Source organism: Buceros rhinoceros, unplaced genomic scaffold (genome assembly GCF_000710305.1).
Source record: "Buceros rhinoceros silvestris isolate BGI_N320 unplaced genomic scaffold, ASM71030v1 scaffold2637, whole genome shotgun sequence".
Classification (NCBI taxonomy): domain Eukaryota; kingdom Metazoa; phylum Chordata; class Aves; order Bucerotiformes; family Bucerotidae; genus Buceros; species Buceros rhinoceros.
In genome coordinates, this window is record NW_010421395.1 from 99,216 (window position 1) to 113,897 (window position 14,682).

The window sequence follows — 14,682 nt, forward strand, 5'->3', positions numbered from 1 at the left end:
GGAGAGTGGAAGTCAGTATACAATACAGAAAATCTGAGGAGGTTAAGAGGGGCAGTGAAAGGAGGGGCTGGGGGCACAGAAGACAAGAGAATTCTGGTTAGCGTAAATAATACACATGTATGTTAGGGAGGAAGAATGAGAACAGCTTGGAAATGTAAACAAAAAATATCTTCAGAGGAGGTAGGGCATTAACATAGAAAATGGTGAAAAGATCGATGGGAATAAAACACAAGTCAAAGAGAGCTAAAACACAGGCACCGAGAATAAAAGATCATGATGACATGGAGGCATAAAACCCACCTGTAAAATAGCCTGGACTGGGACACATATCCCAGCCATCATACTGCAGGATCACCCTCAACGAAAAGCAGATGGTTTTCATTATTCAGGATAATAATGGGCTTTGTATATCACGCTATGAGAAAGCATTACCTCTGGAAAGCAGGATCACATAAGTTTTAAGGCGAAAAGCACTCTTTGGTTTTTAAGACCATCCTACATATTACTTGGGGAGCAGGACTAATTAACACACATGCACAAGAGAAAGATGGCTCTGGCCATCTAGCTGAGCCAGGCTGTGCTCTGCTGCTCAGAGAGGACACAGTTCTCATGAATATTTGAACACGTGGGCAGAGTTCTGGACACAAACACACCGATAAATATAAGGGTTCAAAAGGAAAAAAAAAACCAACCAAACTTAACCTCCTGGTTTGGAGGCCATAAACTGGTAAAATTACCAGCTACTTTAGAAAAACTGTTTGAAGATGAGTTCTCATCTGGAGGTAGTGGAAGATAGTTAACCTTTCAGTCACATTTAACTATAAGGTAGAGCTATACAGTGGGACATGAGCTCTACGGGGCAGGAGCAAGAACACAGGCTGCAATCCTAGAACAAATAATTTCCTGCAAATTTTCACCTACCTTAGTGCAGAACTATTTATCAATATCTCAGTTTGTTTCTTAGAATTTCCCACATTTGAATGATAAAATATTACATTACTAAGTCATAACCATGTAGTTACAAAACTACGTGTCAAGCTGCACGTTGAATGATTTAAAAATGAACTTAGCTTTCCCATGAACTAAGAACATATCACAACAATAACAAATAACACATTTTTACCATCTGCAGAAATTTTTTCAGTTTAACTATTTTATGAAACTACTAGTAGTTTAATAGGTCCAACTATTAAGCACTAGCTTGAACAGCTTAATTGATAAGGTCCTTCAAGTGAGTCTTCCTTTCTCACTCGTGATATAAAGCTTCCTCACTCTGCCTCATTGATTTTCTAAATCTCAAAATTTTCTAAATCTACTTTATAAGAAAATGCATTCTAAGCAGGAAAAAATTTCTAGTTTGTAATGAAGTTGGCTGAATTTTTTTCTCTCCTTAGTTTTCTATTCAGATGTGCCAGGACAGACTGCATGTCTAAAAGAGACTGTAGAAAAGGAACAGAGGAGAACTGTGATCATCACAGAGCAGACAGGGTTTTATTTGTTGTTTACGCTGAACTAGAAAGAAAAGAGTACCAGGCCAAAAGTCATTCAGTTAGTTACTAAAAATGACTGATCCAAATTGATCAATCAACAGTTTCTAATGCATGCTGACTATATCACTCAACATTTACAGCCCAAACTGTTGACTGAGGTTCATCCATATTCATGAAGACATATGGGAGCACCTACTGCAAGAAATAATGCTGATGAGGTAATAAAAATACACAAAACCACTAACATTTCTCAGAACATCCAGGGAGACAACCTGAGACTTCAGAAAAGTAGGCGGTTTTTATATTACACTTCATTTCAAGCACTGCTTCTTACTGGAAACAATTTATACATTTCACACTAGGCATAGATATTAATGGAGCACTTTCCAAATTATCCCTAGATAAAATATATTATCTGCTTAAAATTATTCAAGCAATAGCTTGTCCAAATTACATTTTGCTGAGTTTTAGTTCAGATCACAGGAGAAAAAAAGAGGAAAAAAAAATTTAAACACTTTGGCAAAATACCCTTCCATGGTGATATCTTTAACAGTATTTTGAATGCACTTCTTCATCCATTTTTATTCTGGTATCAGTCAAACAAATAAGAGGAAACAGATAAACACAGTTATACTGCTTTATTTAAATATAATTTAAAAGCATACAAATCTTAATTTTTCAAAGTGTGTGGTCTCATTCTGTCCAGTCAAAGAACTGCCTGCCCCTTTCTCAATGCTCAACGGTGCAACATGGTTTTGAAACCTCTAATTGCATTGTTGTGATGGCCACTGTTAAAGTTCCTGGTAATCCCAAAGTCTGTGTCAAGGTAGGAGGACTGCCAAAGGTATCGAAACGGAGGAGAATAGCATGGTCATTGAACTGCACACATTGAGCTTCTAGGAGGATTAACGGTTCTTGTCACAGGCTCCTGACTGTAGTTGACAATATCTGCCTTCACCACCCTCTGTCATAAAAGAAAACACAGTAACAATCAGAAAATATAATCTTCATGCTGGTAAAGCATTCAACAGATATTTTTCTATGAAATATGCATAGAAAAAATTAGGCTAAATAGACACCATTTAGGGATTTTCCCATTACCTTATAGAAAGTCTTATCAGGTGCTAATTCTCATTCTAAATACCAGATTAACCATACTAAGCAGAGTGAAGTGCATTGGTTGGTTTTCACAACACTACAAATGGAACATGGCCTTTTGCAAAAGAAATTAATACAGTTTGACTTCCATAATTTTTTTTTTTGTATGGAAGTAATAAAAAAATATTTGTTTACAAAGAGCATGGTATCCATTCTTTAACAATAACTGCCCAAATTCTAATTGGAAATTGAAAGTAAGTTTGTCTTTCTGTCTTTACTCCAAGCAATTCACAGTAAAATATGGACAGATTTCAGAGTAAATTTCAAATACAACCACATTTCAAAAAAGCTTTGATAGCAGACTGACTAGAGACTAAATTAACAAAAGGAACCTCTGAATACCATATTTATTTTCTAATACAGGTCCAACAGACATTACCCATTCTATTTAAAAGCATTTGATAAGACTGTTCATCTTTCCAATATGAGGAGAAGGAAATGACATTACAATTTTGTGTCCAATTGCATTTGAGGCAACTGTATATTTCAGATACATAGCACTGAAGGACCCTACTAACAGAATAACATGAAGTGTTTCAAAGGTACTATGAACTACCTGGTATTAGAAACACCACGCACCTGTACACAGAGTTCCAAATTAGTATGTTAAGTATTACAAGTGCTGACAGATAAAAATATATTTCTCCAATAGAACTTACTGTTACAGTTGCTACTTCATATAAAAGCAATGCAGCTTGGAAAAAGCCCCCAAGTTTTCCATCAATACCTGAACTACTGTACTGAGCAGACTTTGCTCTGGCAGTTGGAAGTGTTGTGATGTTGGTTATCTTCTTCAGGATATTTCACTAGTCCTGCCCTGACCACATGCTGTTAATCATTTATCAACATAATGGATAGAGGGCAAGGAGAAGAGCGTAAAAAGAAAAGAGAAGGAAAAAAAATGGAGTGAGTGATCAGTAGTTGAACAGAATGAATGAATAAATGACATAAAAAACCCTGTGCATAAGTAAAATGAAAGTGCACTTCTTTTCAGGCTTTATGCTGGTACAAGAGCAACCTGTCTAGCTGAAAGCATCACCACCAGCTCAGAGCTGCTTCAGGCTTCTTCATGGACATGCCCTTTCAAAGCACCCAAGTGAAATACTCATACATGCAGTCAATGAAAATGTATTCAAACAAGACAAGGGACAGAATAAAAAGGCAAGGCAATTCGGTGGAAGAAAAGATTACAATGGCCTATTCCTTTAAGTCCAAGGTAGTTTAGTATTTATTAAGTAGTTAATGTTACATTAGTCAGCAATTGTAATGTGTCCATTAGGTGTACTCAGGCAACTTTTCCACTATGTGTTTAGTAACCAAAGAACAGTGACATCAATTAACAACCTCACATCTAGGTGCTGCAAGCTTTGCTTTTTCTTTACTTCGGATAAAATAAAAAGCTCTCATTTTTGTTGAAAGTTTTCTCACTATTAATACAGTGTTCATGTAAAGGGGAGAAAAATTCCTAGAACAATTTCATCAAAAAAGTAACAGAGGAGGTAGGTCTGCTATGAAAGATACCCTAAAACAGTTTAATATTTTTTTCTTAAATGCTTCAACTTTTACATAACATATTTTCAAGCTTAAAATGGATAAATTAATAAATACTATTATTTTAAAGGAACCAATATATAAACTGGATTATATGAATATATAAACAGTATATGTCAAAGATTACCTCTGTAAATAAAGCCTGTATGTCAAACAAGCAACAATAATTGAATTGGCTAGTAAGGGATCTGGATTTATTAGCTGCTCATGTACTCTTCTTAATTGATGACATTCATATTATCTTATCTAGTGGACAACACTCATGATTTACTGGACTCCTGGCCCGATGTTATCAAGGAAAGGCTGCCAAATCCCATGTCAGGCAGTAGTAGGAGTCTTAGCATTAAACAGTGTTATCTGACCTCACATGACCTAGTTTCTTCATACCATCCTTTTGACTAGAGCTGAGGAAAAAAGAAAAAAAAGTCTTGCAATCGGTAGGCAATTAATTGTTCCTCAAAATCTGCATCTAAATCCCGTTCTGCAAACACAGGCAGGTTACTGACCCAGGCTTAGGCACGTTGTAGCAAAAAACTGACTACCATATATGACGGATTTTCTAAAGGAATGTCATCTAAACAAAAGTAAAACAATACCACTGCAACATTTCTTTTATTAACTTCACAGTACTTAAAAACACGAGCTTCTCTGTATCAGCTTCTATGTCAGGCATCTCATTGCCATGGTTCAAACCACTATCAATAAAGGGAAATAACCCTTTCTTGGCACAGGTGCTCTGAATTCCAGATCTGACTTACCTGCCAAACATATCATTGTACAAAGCTGGTACACACACCCTTGTTTGCTGAACTGGCATTTAGTTAAAGAGAAAACTACACATCACTTACAAAAATGCTAGCTCTTGCCAATGCTACCCCATGCAGTTTTTACACTATGGTTGAAAGTAAAAAATGTAGAAAGAAAAACATTTGATTAGTAAAGGAGCTATTTCCTCAAATTTCATCAGACCCTTGCGATTTAAAAGGGAGAGTATTTTCAGGACTGAAAGTAAGTCAGAATCTAAAATTTTCTTACTTTGGAACTGTTCCACTTCAAAAACATGCTCTCCTTTCCAGTCATGCATAAAGAGTAATCGAGTTCTTTGTTTCACCAAAGTTTTGTCCAAATAAAGGGTTGATTAACAGTCATCTCAGCATGTTAACAGACAAGATTTAGTAGCTCTAGCTGAGATAGTTTAAAAACTTACCACCCTCAAATGTCTGTCCTATTCCTCTGCTGGAGATCACTGCTGCCAAAGGAGAGCTGGTGGAATGTAATGTGTATTTGCACCTCATCCGCTTCAGCACAAAGTCTGGCAGCTTCACTTAAAAACAACTTTCAGCAGCCGTTTAAGCTAAGCTGCTCAACTTCACCCTGATGCGGCCAAGGCACATGATCACCTTCCATTTTCTGATTCTGCTGTGGGAGTCATACATTCCAGCAAAAGGGCAGTAACAAATAACCTGAGTTGCATTAATATCTTAAACTGCAGCTATTTTCTAAAACAAAACATGGTAAATAATTAAATTTCTAAGGCTTATTCTTGCAGTTATTTAACAGAAGTTGTGCTGTTAATTTGAAGGGGACCAAGAACCCCATTGACTTTTCACAAGAGCTTCTGCAGTTCTGCCAGTCAAAAAAGTCTTTAGTCAAGTCCCACAAATTCACACAAGTTAAAATAAGGTGTTTGGGATTCCTATTACTTGTTTCTAAACACCTGTGAGTCACTTCTAAGATCTTCCTAGTGACTGTGACAATTATAACTTATTTTAAACACAAGAAATATGCTCTTCAGAAATAAAATCGAAAGTGCTAGAAACAATTTTTAAAGAGTATTCTCAGTATTAGACAATCAGTAATAATGAAGAAATACATAATAAAACATTCACATATAGCATTTCACTGTTGCATTTTACACAAACTCAGTATTTCAACTGATACTTTATTATCATCTAGATTGAATGAAGATGTTCTCTGACAGACATATTCCAGCAGCAACCTTCTCATTTTTCAACATAAGGAAATCTCACATTACACAAAATATGAAAAATCCACAGGAATAATCCAGTGTGTTAATAGTGCACATTTTTAAAAACTAAAATGTATTTTACTCTTTGTTTGAGGATTAAACCCAAGTCAACATTTGTATACTTACCAATTTAAAAATCAGTCACACTTACTATTTTGTTGGTTTTATTTGTTTCTTTATAGCATTTATCTAGCATCCATCATTTATCTACTTTTATAGTCCAATAAGTATTAAATGCCTAAAAGTCTTAAGGAACACATTCACATAACTGTTCCACAATTTAAGGAAGCTCTATGCCCATTTTACAGATGGAAAGAAAAAAAAAAAACAACCAAACACGGCCACAGGGACCTGTCATAAAAAAAGTCTGTGGTAAACCGGAAACCTAGTAATGGCAACATCATCTAACACCATCTCCTTCCAGCCAAGAGACCTGCTCCATGCTTTGGGGAAACAGCATCTACTCACTACTTCAATTAGGCTTTTCCACCGCACACAAATTTCCCTTGAGAAATATCTTTCTATTCATCTCCCTGAGGATATGAAGGTTAAAGTTTTCCTTCTCCAGTTTTATGTAGAGATTTTTCTCTTTTCTTTCTTAAGAAGTGACCAGGGTATTTGGTTCCATACAACAACGAACTTTAAGATACATTTAACAGATAGGGACTCCAATACAATCCCATTTGGTTTCTCAGTGACTTAAATTGGGGCAATTCTTACAGCCCACTCAAAACAGCACTCTCAAAGGAAGCAAACATTTTACTGTTAACAAAGAACTATAGCTTATTCAGAGCAGATTGAAACGATGCTCAATTAGCAGAACTTTGCAAAGTCAGGCAGTTGCTTTCCAGCTCTCACTCTTTAGCTGGGTGCACAGTGTAACACCATGCAGTGACTTCTGCTGTACCTAAACAGCAATGACGAATTTTCTTTTCCGTCCAACTCCACTTACTGGCTTGCTTTCTTTGTTTCTGCTTCTGTGGTTTTTTGTTCTTGGGTTTTCAAGGGGTTTTTAATCTTTTCTTTTTTAAACACCATAGCTTGGAATCACATTAACAGTAATGTGTGGGCCATGGTGAGTGGCATAAATTTAATTTATGCATCTTAACTATTTATAGGCTACTGCTACTGAAATTTGCCTAATACCGACTTTGATCCATATATTGCATATTCCGTTGACCTGCTCAACAAAATTAAAAACTGTAATTACAATACTAAGGCAGGAGGTACTTAGAGCTGATACCAGTTTAACATAGAAAGTTATGTACTTGAGTCAGTGCTATATAGATTCTCTCTTTAAAAACAACCTAAAAATACTCCCTTTCTTTAGAAAGCTACAGTTTCCTGTATAACTCTGTGTATCATATTCTTTTTAAAACTTACGGTACTTGCATACCTATCTACAAGCTTACACTCGAGTTACCGCAACACACCACCACACAGCACAGAGGTCTACAACTGATGTACCAGTGCTGCCTAAACAACAAACAAAAGTTAGAGAACTCTTCCTCTGCTGAATTATTTATATGCAAATAGTCACAGAGCTCCTGGTGCCTTAGTAGTAACAGATCATTGAAAAGACACACTCAGTATTTCTCTACCTATAAATTACAGCTTTTGAAGCTCCTTAGCTTTGCTTGTTAGGTATATACATAACTATATTTTACCATCTTACCATTTGCAATACAGTTTTCCAGTTAACCACTTCAACGATATTGTAAACACTGCTGCAACAAAACACTTTCAGAAATTACATATTTATAGTATAGCTCAAAAAGCAGGAGAGCAAGTTGTATGCAAGAAATGTTCTACCATTCTTTTTTTAACAAATTTCTGACTTATTTTGTGGTTCTTGTTTAAAGTTGGTAGTCACTAGCAGTTCCAGGACACTACACCACTGGAACAGATTTAAAATAAGTGCGTTGTGATCTCAAATGTCATTATATAGTAAGGGTTGCCTCCGCAGTATAATCTCTGTTTTTGAGGTTTCTGAAACAGGGTTTGTACAAAACCTTTTTTTTGTTTATACCTATGCACACACCTATACCTATGCCAGTCTTACTGGCAGGAAAATTATTTTTAGAAGCAGGAACTAGGGAGAAGGAGGTGGTAAGGGAAAAGATGTTATATTAGAAAACCTCTCACTTACACTCTCATTTGAACAATTAACACAATTTTGATTTCCTAACTTTCACTGCTAAGTGACTTTCAACTCTGGTAGATACAATTAAGTAACAACTCACATTTTAATTAGTACAGTTACAGTTCAAATTTTTAAAAATAGAGAAAACATCCTTTCCCAATTAATTCATAAGGTCTTAAAACACTGCTCATCATTAAAGCCATTTTGCATACAACAATCAGTGAACAGCATGAACTGCACCAAAGCTCTGCTACAGTTCCGAGCTGGGCATACAGCAGGGTTGTGTGGTCGGTTCACAGTGAAATCACTATATTCACATCCTTAACTCACTCCTAACCAATGTACGAGAACAGAGGACAGCCTTCTTCACAATCTCCCCATCTATTGCTGGAAAATGTTCTCCCCTTTCTCAGCCCTTTCTTACTGCAGAGGAAATGGCAGAAAATCCACACTCATAACACAAAACACAAACACAAAATGCAAGGACAGAAACTATGCACCTCTATTGGGGGCAGGTTATTTGGGAGTGGTATAGTAAGAAAAATAATTGTAGAGGCCAGGGATCCGTAATAGCTACCCAAACACGATTCCACAGGTCTGCCTGCTGTTGAGAGTGGGTATACCGAACCAGAATAGGATTCACTTCTCATTTGCACCTCAGAATAAAATGGGAAATTGTGATCTTACAAAGTCAATATTCCTTCTCCGAGGCAGACAGTTGCTACTGAGGTCCTGTATTATACAGGCACACAATGAAGACTAAGATGTGAGATTAACCGAACATTGGATTTAACAGTCAATTCCTGAATCTGACAAATAACTTTTTCCTGCATGCCTAGAATGAATATTGATTTAGAACTTTGCCACTCACAGAAGCTCGTATTCTATCACTTAAATTTGTAGTGTTCTAAACTGAAATGTGTTTTTACATATGTGAAGAATTAAAACTGTCATAAAAACTGTATCCGACATCAGTGTACAATATTTAACGTACATATGAGTATCAGCCATGCTACCCGTATATGGATACACAGAGCGGTTTTAATTTCTAATCCAATTTTCAGTTCTATTTTTAAATGAACAGCTCTCAAACTACAGTTTTTCCCTAATTTTTTGAACATACATTTTCTTGTTTCAGCAGTAATATTAAAAAAAAAGCTCCTGTGAAAGTAAATAATTATCTTCAGAACAACAGATCCAGCTTGCTTTAAAGGACAGTTACTAATTTGCAATGAGAATTTTTAAAAATACTAAATAAAATACTAATTAAAAACAAGTATTTGTGGAAAATCACCTGTGATTGTTCCAATTCTGCTTTATTTAATTTGATGCCAAGTATGTCAGCAGCAATTCTCTGAAAACACAGGAAAACCTATGGAAAAAAATTAAATTGCACTTAAATGATTAAAAACAGACATCCTCGAGGTTCTTTCAAATATATCAAGCCATTCTTGAACTGTAAACAATGAGATATACAAAATTATGACCTGTGCAAAACAGATCGGAAAATAACCTCATCTGGTACATTCAACTTTGTTTAAGAATTGAAGAATATAACTCAACAATGGTACAAGAATGAACAGTATGTGGATTGTTAAGCAACACTTCTACTTGCCTCCAGAGACCTAATTTTAAACAAGCTTTTATACAACCCACCCCTCAAACACTACTCTCAGTGCTGTAAAATACGAATAAAGGTACTCACTAATGTTTAAGACAAAAATATATCATCAATGTATTGTGTAATAGAGATGTAGGTTTCTAAAATTGGGAAAATTTGCATCAACATCACCAAAGTCTGTGCTGCACACGTTTAAAAAACTTTAACAATACCAAAGCCATGCAATGATACATTCATTCTGAAAGTCTTACAAAACATAGCGGGTTACACTGAAGTATCTAGGAACACGCAAGATGCTGTATGGCATACAGAGCCTGGCAGAGTCAGACTTTGGTTTGACAAATAACATTGGGTGGCAATGCTATCTTAAATAACTCTTTTACTTCATCTCAATCCAGTCTAGCAATCTTACTGTTTAGGCAGCTGCATTTTAAATGAGATTAAAGAACATAACAGATGTTTAAGAGAAGCAGCTTAAGCTTGCACTGCAGCTGAACACCATATTGCCAAGCTACACATTATATTTTATCTACATGGTTATTTGACTGAGCTCACAATCTAAGCTACTAGACTGTGACATGACTAAAGAAAACGGCCTCAGGTTGTGCCAGGGGAGATTTAGGTTGGATGTTAGGAAGAATTTCTTCCCAGAAGAGATTTCTTTACAAAATTTCTTTTTCAGAAGAGCTTCTTTACAGAGAGGGTTGTGAAGCACTGGAACAGGCTGCCCAGGGAGGTGGTGGAGTCCCCATCCCTGAAAGTGTCTAAAAGACAGGTAGATGTGGCGCTGAGGGACGTGGTTTAGGGACCCTGGAAGTTCAGGGTGTACGGCTGGACTTGATAATCTTAAAGGTCTCTTCCAACCAGATGATGTGATTCTGTGATTGCTTTTCATCATACAGCTGCCACCCCTCAAGGGTAAGGCCTGTGTAAATGCTTTTAGTCATGTTCAATGAAAATTCAAAAATGTAACCATTCACACAATCTCTTCTTACACCTGAGATGAAAATCAATAATGAATTAGTGGCACAACCAACAAACCGTGGTAGCTTCCAAAATAATTCCGCTGTCTCCGAACAACTTGGCCTAGTACTGGATATTCTACTACCATCCACACAGCAAGAAAGGAGATCCTAAACCAGAGACCTTTAACTCACACCAGGCTCTCCGGTATACTGAACTAGATCACCTGCCATGAGGATGTTTTGGGCACAAAACATCAGGCACAAGTTCAGTGCTTTAGTTATGCAATTTGATGGACAGTAAGACAGCTACACTAAATCTTTCATGAGATGTTTTCTTGCCTGAAGAAACTTTCTGGCTTTTCTATGTACATAAAATTATCTTTTGCAAATGAGTCTGTTGGAAAGATCTGAGGTAACAAAAAACAACATTTATCTTAACTGCGTATTTAAGACTCCTCTAGTCTATATCCACAGTAGCAAGGGATAGCCCTTTCTTAAATCACTGTCTAGGGTAAACACCCTGTCTTTTCTGCACAACTACCCAAATACATGAAGATCTTGAAAGGGCAGTGTGTGGTAACAGTGAAAGGGTTAATTCATATCTATACTGAAAATAAAAATGAACTATTGTAAACTATACGTCATACCTTCCTTTGTTAGTAGGTATTTAAACACAGATTTCTGGTTAATGCTTTCTAGGTATATTTAGACTTACTTTTGGTTTTGAACAGTAAGTTAAGATAAAGTACAATCTGAATATATAGTGGGATGCTTCTGTAATTCATGAATCAATTAATTTGTAATGTTAAACCCTTATAAAAAGAACTGGTTTTTCTTTCCATTGCCAAATCCCACAAAAAGGCTGTCTCCTTGAGAAAGGAATACACTTTGTCAAATGCACACTTCACTGAGTGAAGTATTACAAAATTTTTCTTCTGTTCCTGACATAAAAAGCTTGAATTTTCACACTTTGAACAAAAAATTATGCCAAAGATTTAATACAAAGTGTAAGGAGAATCAGGACTCATTGCATTTGTAACAGCAGTATTGTTAGACTTCACAGAAAAACTATTATCTTATAAAATTAGGCAGTCCGTTGTAGAAGTTTCAAAGATCTTAAAGCAACAAATTATTCCTTTCGTTAAGAACTATACTTCCATATAATTGAACATGGCCTTACCACTCAATAACATAAAGTAAATTATGTTGTCATAAGTAACATTAAGGAGACAGATACAGGACTGTTTTATGGGAATGACAAAGTCTTGAGGCATGCGACAGAAATCAAGCCAAAAAATACAATGTGATTAAATCTGACTGATACAGTCAACTGAAAAAGAACCTTCTCTTCCATACAATTCCACCTAAAACAAACAATCCAGTTACCTCAGAGTCAAAAGATTGGTCAAAACAGAAAGCGTCTCTCACAGCTCAGGACCCATATTAAAAACTCTGATTGCAACAGGGTCTTGTGACATTACTAATTGTTCAAACTTTCTGTACTGATGGTCTATAGATGGGACTCCATGAGGAATGCAGGAATACATTTAACTACGGTTGACAGAAAACAGAGATCCAGCTGGTCTCATGCTGATGTATAAACTAGACCATTTCTGTATTAAAATCTATGCCTCAAACTGCAAATCAGATAAGAAGCCGCTGTAATTACTAAAGAATACATACACACATACAAAGATCTGTTTTTCATGCAGCTAGGCAGGTAAAAAGGACCTGCAAAAGCCAAAGTTCTCAATGGTTTGATATGTGAAGCATAAAAAAACCTGCTGCATCTTTTAAAAGACATCTACAAGAATTTGGTTTTTCTTACTTACAGAATCTCCTGTCTTGGCCGACACGAAATGGCTACTGAAATTGTTTTCCTGACAAAACCGCTGGTGCTTGTCAACTTTCACTGTGCGCATATGTTCCAAGTCAACTAAAAACAAATTGAAGAAAGGAACAATTACTACAACGGAGTCCTTTTAGTTGCCTGTCTTAGAAATTATTCATTGGAAACACATCAGTTGTAATCTTTTCCTTTACAGGTGTATGCAAACGCAAGTTTCTTTTTATAATCATTTACCAAAATAAAAATAACGTGTAACATCAGATTAACTTTATTTGCAAAACTAAAATGAAACCACAATTAAAATTGTATGGTAAAATGCAACAAATTTTTATCTGAAATAAAGGGACAAATCGATTTCTAGATACAAACAAACAATTTGTAACAACTTTACTGCTAACTACATACCAAAACCTGAGACAGACCTGAAGACTGCGCATCTGTATCTACATATTTTTTCTAAGTCAAAAATGTAAATGAGTCATAAAGAACTCTATTGCAGAACATGGTAGAGGAAAAAACATTCACTATAATAACAAAATGAACTGACTAAAACCACTGATGCTTAGTTACTTCTATATGAAGCTTTCAATTCCACAATATGTTTCAGAAAATTAAAAACAGTAAAATGTTTATTTCAAGAGTCACACGCATTTTCATTTTTGTCATTTTACAACAGCTGGAAGCCGAGCAAAGCTTTCAAATGGCATTTTATGTTGAAAATCACGTGTTGCTTCCAAAAGAACATGGAACTCAAAGTCTTGCTCAGGTTTTATTATGTACATTCCATTTTCTCCAAATCTGATCCTAAGGTAACTGGAAACTATATTGAATAGTTTCTCTTTTTATTGCATTACAGTTCCTATAAGGGTGTTGACTCAATGCCGTCAAATTATAAGGCAAATATATTCAGAAGGATTTAAGGACAACCAAGCTCTTTGAGTCAATACAGGAAAAAAAACTTAAACTGATTTCCTGAGGAAGGGACCCAACTGACTTGTAAAAACTTGTAAATTTGCAAATCTAGTAAGCCTGCATAATAGTGGTATTTGATTATCAGCTGAAAAAGTGCTCTCCTACTACATAAAAGGCTTTATTTTAAAATGATATTGGAGGTCTTTAATTTGTAGGCTCTGGAGATTTTCTCTTGCAGATTTTTAGTCTACCAGGGAATTCCTACACCCCATTTACACTCCTTGCCTTCGTTAATGAAGAGTGTTTGCCACATACTACTGCTCCTAGCACGTCAGTAAGGCCTTGTTTGTAACAACAGGCTTAAAATCATCCAGTTACCACAGGCATTAATTTGTGAAGGACTAAAATACTAAGCTGTTAACACTAACATTTGTAGTACAGCTTCATAATACTAAACATAGAATAAGTAGTTTCATAAAAATACAAAAAGAACAAATACATTTACTAAGGTAAAACCCCAAGCCAATAACGATTTTGTTAAGAACTCACGTAGTCTACATAGCAGCTACTTCAGTTTTTTCTCTGAAAAATAACTACCAGAAGACAGCCTCTTTTGAAATGCTTTTAAGAATAAAATAATGCCTAAAAATACTGCCTAAACCATATCATTAGTAGCTATTAGTTTTACTCTTCACATATTAGGTTTAAATGCAGCTTGGAAAACACAACAGCGAAATTACTCTTTTGGGAATAATAATTTTTTTTTTTTTTAATTAAAGGAACCTTAACCCCACCTCTAAACTTAACTCACTGTATTTCTTTGACTATACCTGAACTCCAAAAATCTATACACGATCACAACAAAAATAAATAAATAGATAGATAGCATTTACACTGATACCCTGAATCCCTCTAAAATACCACAATATGTGGTACAAGTTACAATCTCTCTCAAACTCTTTCC

The 14,682-nt window shown here is 35.6% G+C and overlaps 1 protein-coding gene across 1 annotated transcript in view; it reads right to left on the reverse strand.

Annotated features, from left to right (window-relative positions):
* Positions 1-2,255: 2,255 nt before the first annotated feature.
* Positions 2,256-14,682, reverse strand: part of RAB28 (RAB28, member RAS oncogene family) — a 55,968-nt gene continuing 43,541 nt past the window's right edge. The window contains exons 4-6 of the mRNA XM_010139629.1: positions 12,790-12,893; positions 9,666-9,743; positions 2,256-2,454 (exon numbers count right to left, since the gene is read on the reverse strand). Of these exons, the coding sequence (XP_010137931.1) occupies positions 2,362-2,454; positions 9,666-9,743; positions 12,790-12,893 (275 nt within the window). The 3' untranslated portion in view covers positions 2,256-2,361. The remainder of the gene's footprint in view (positions 2,455-9,665; positions 9,744-12,789; positions 12,894-14,682) is intronic.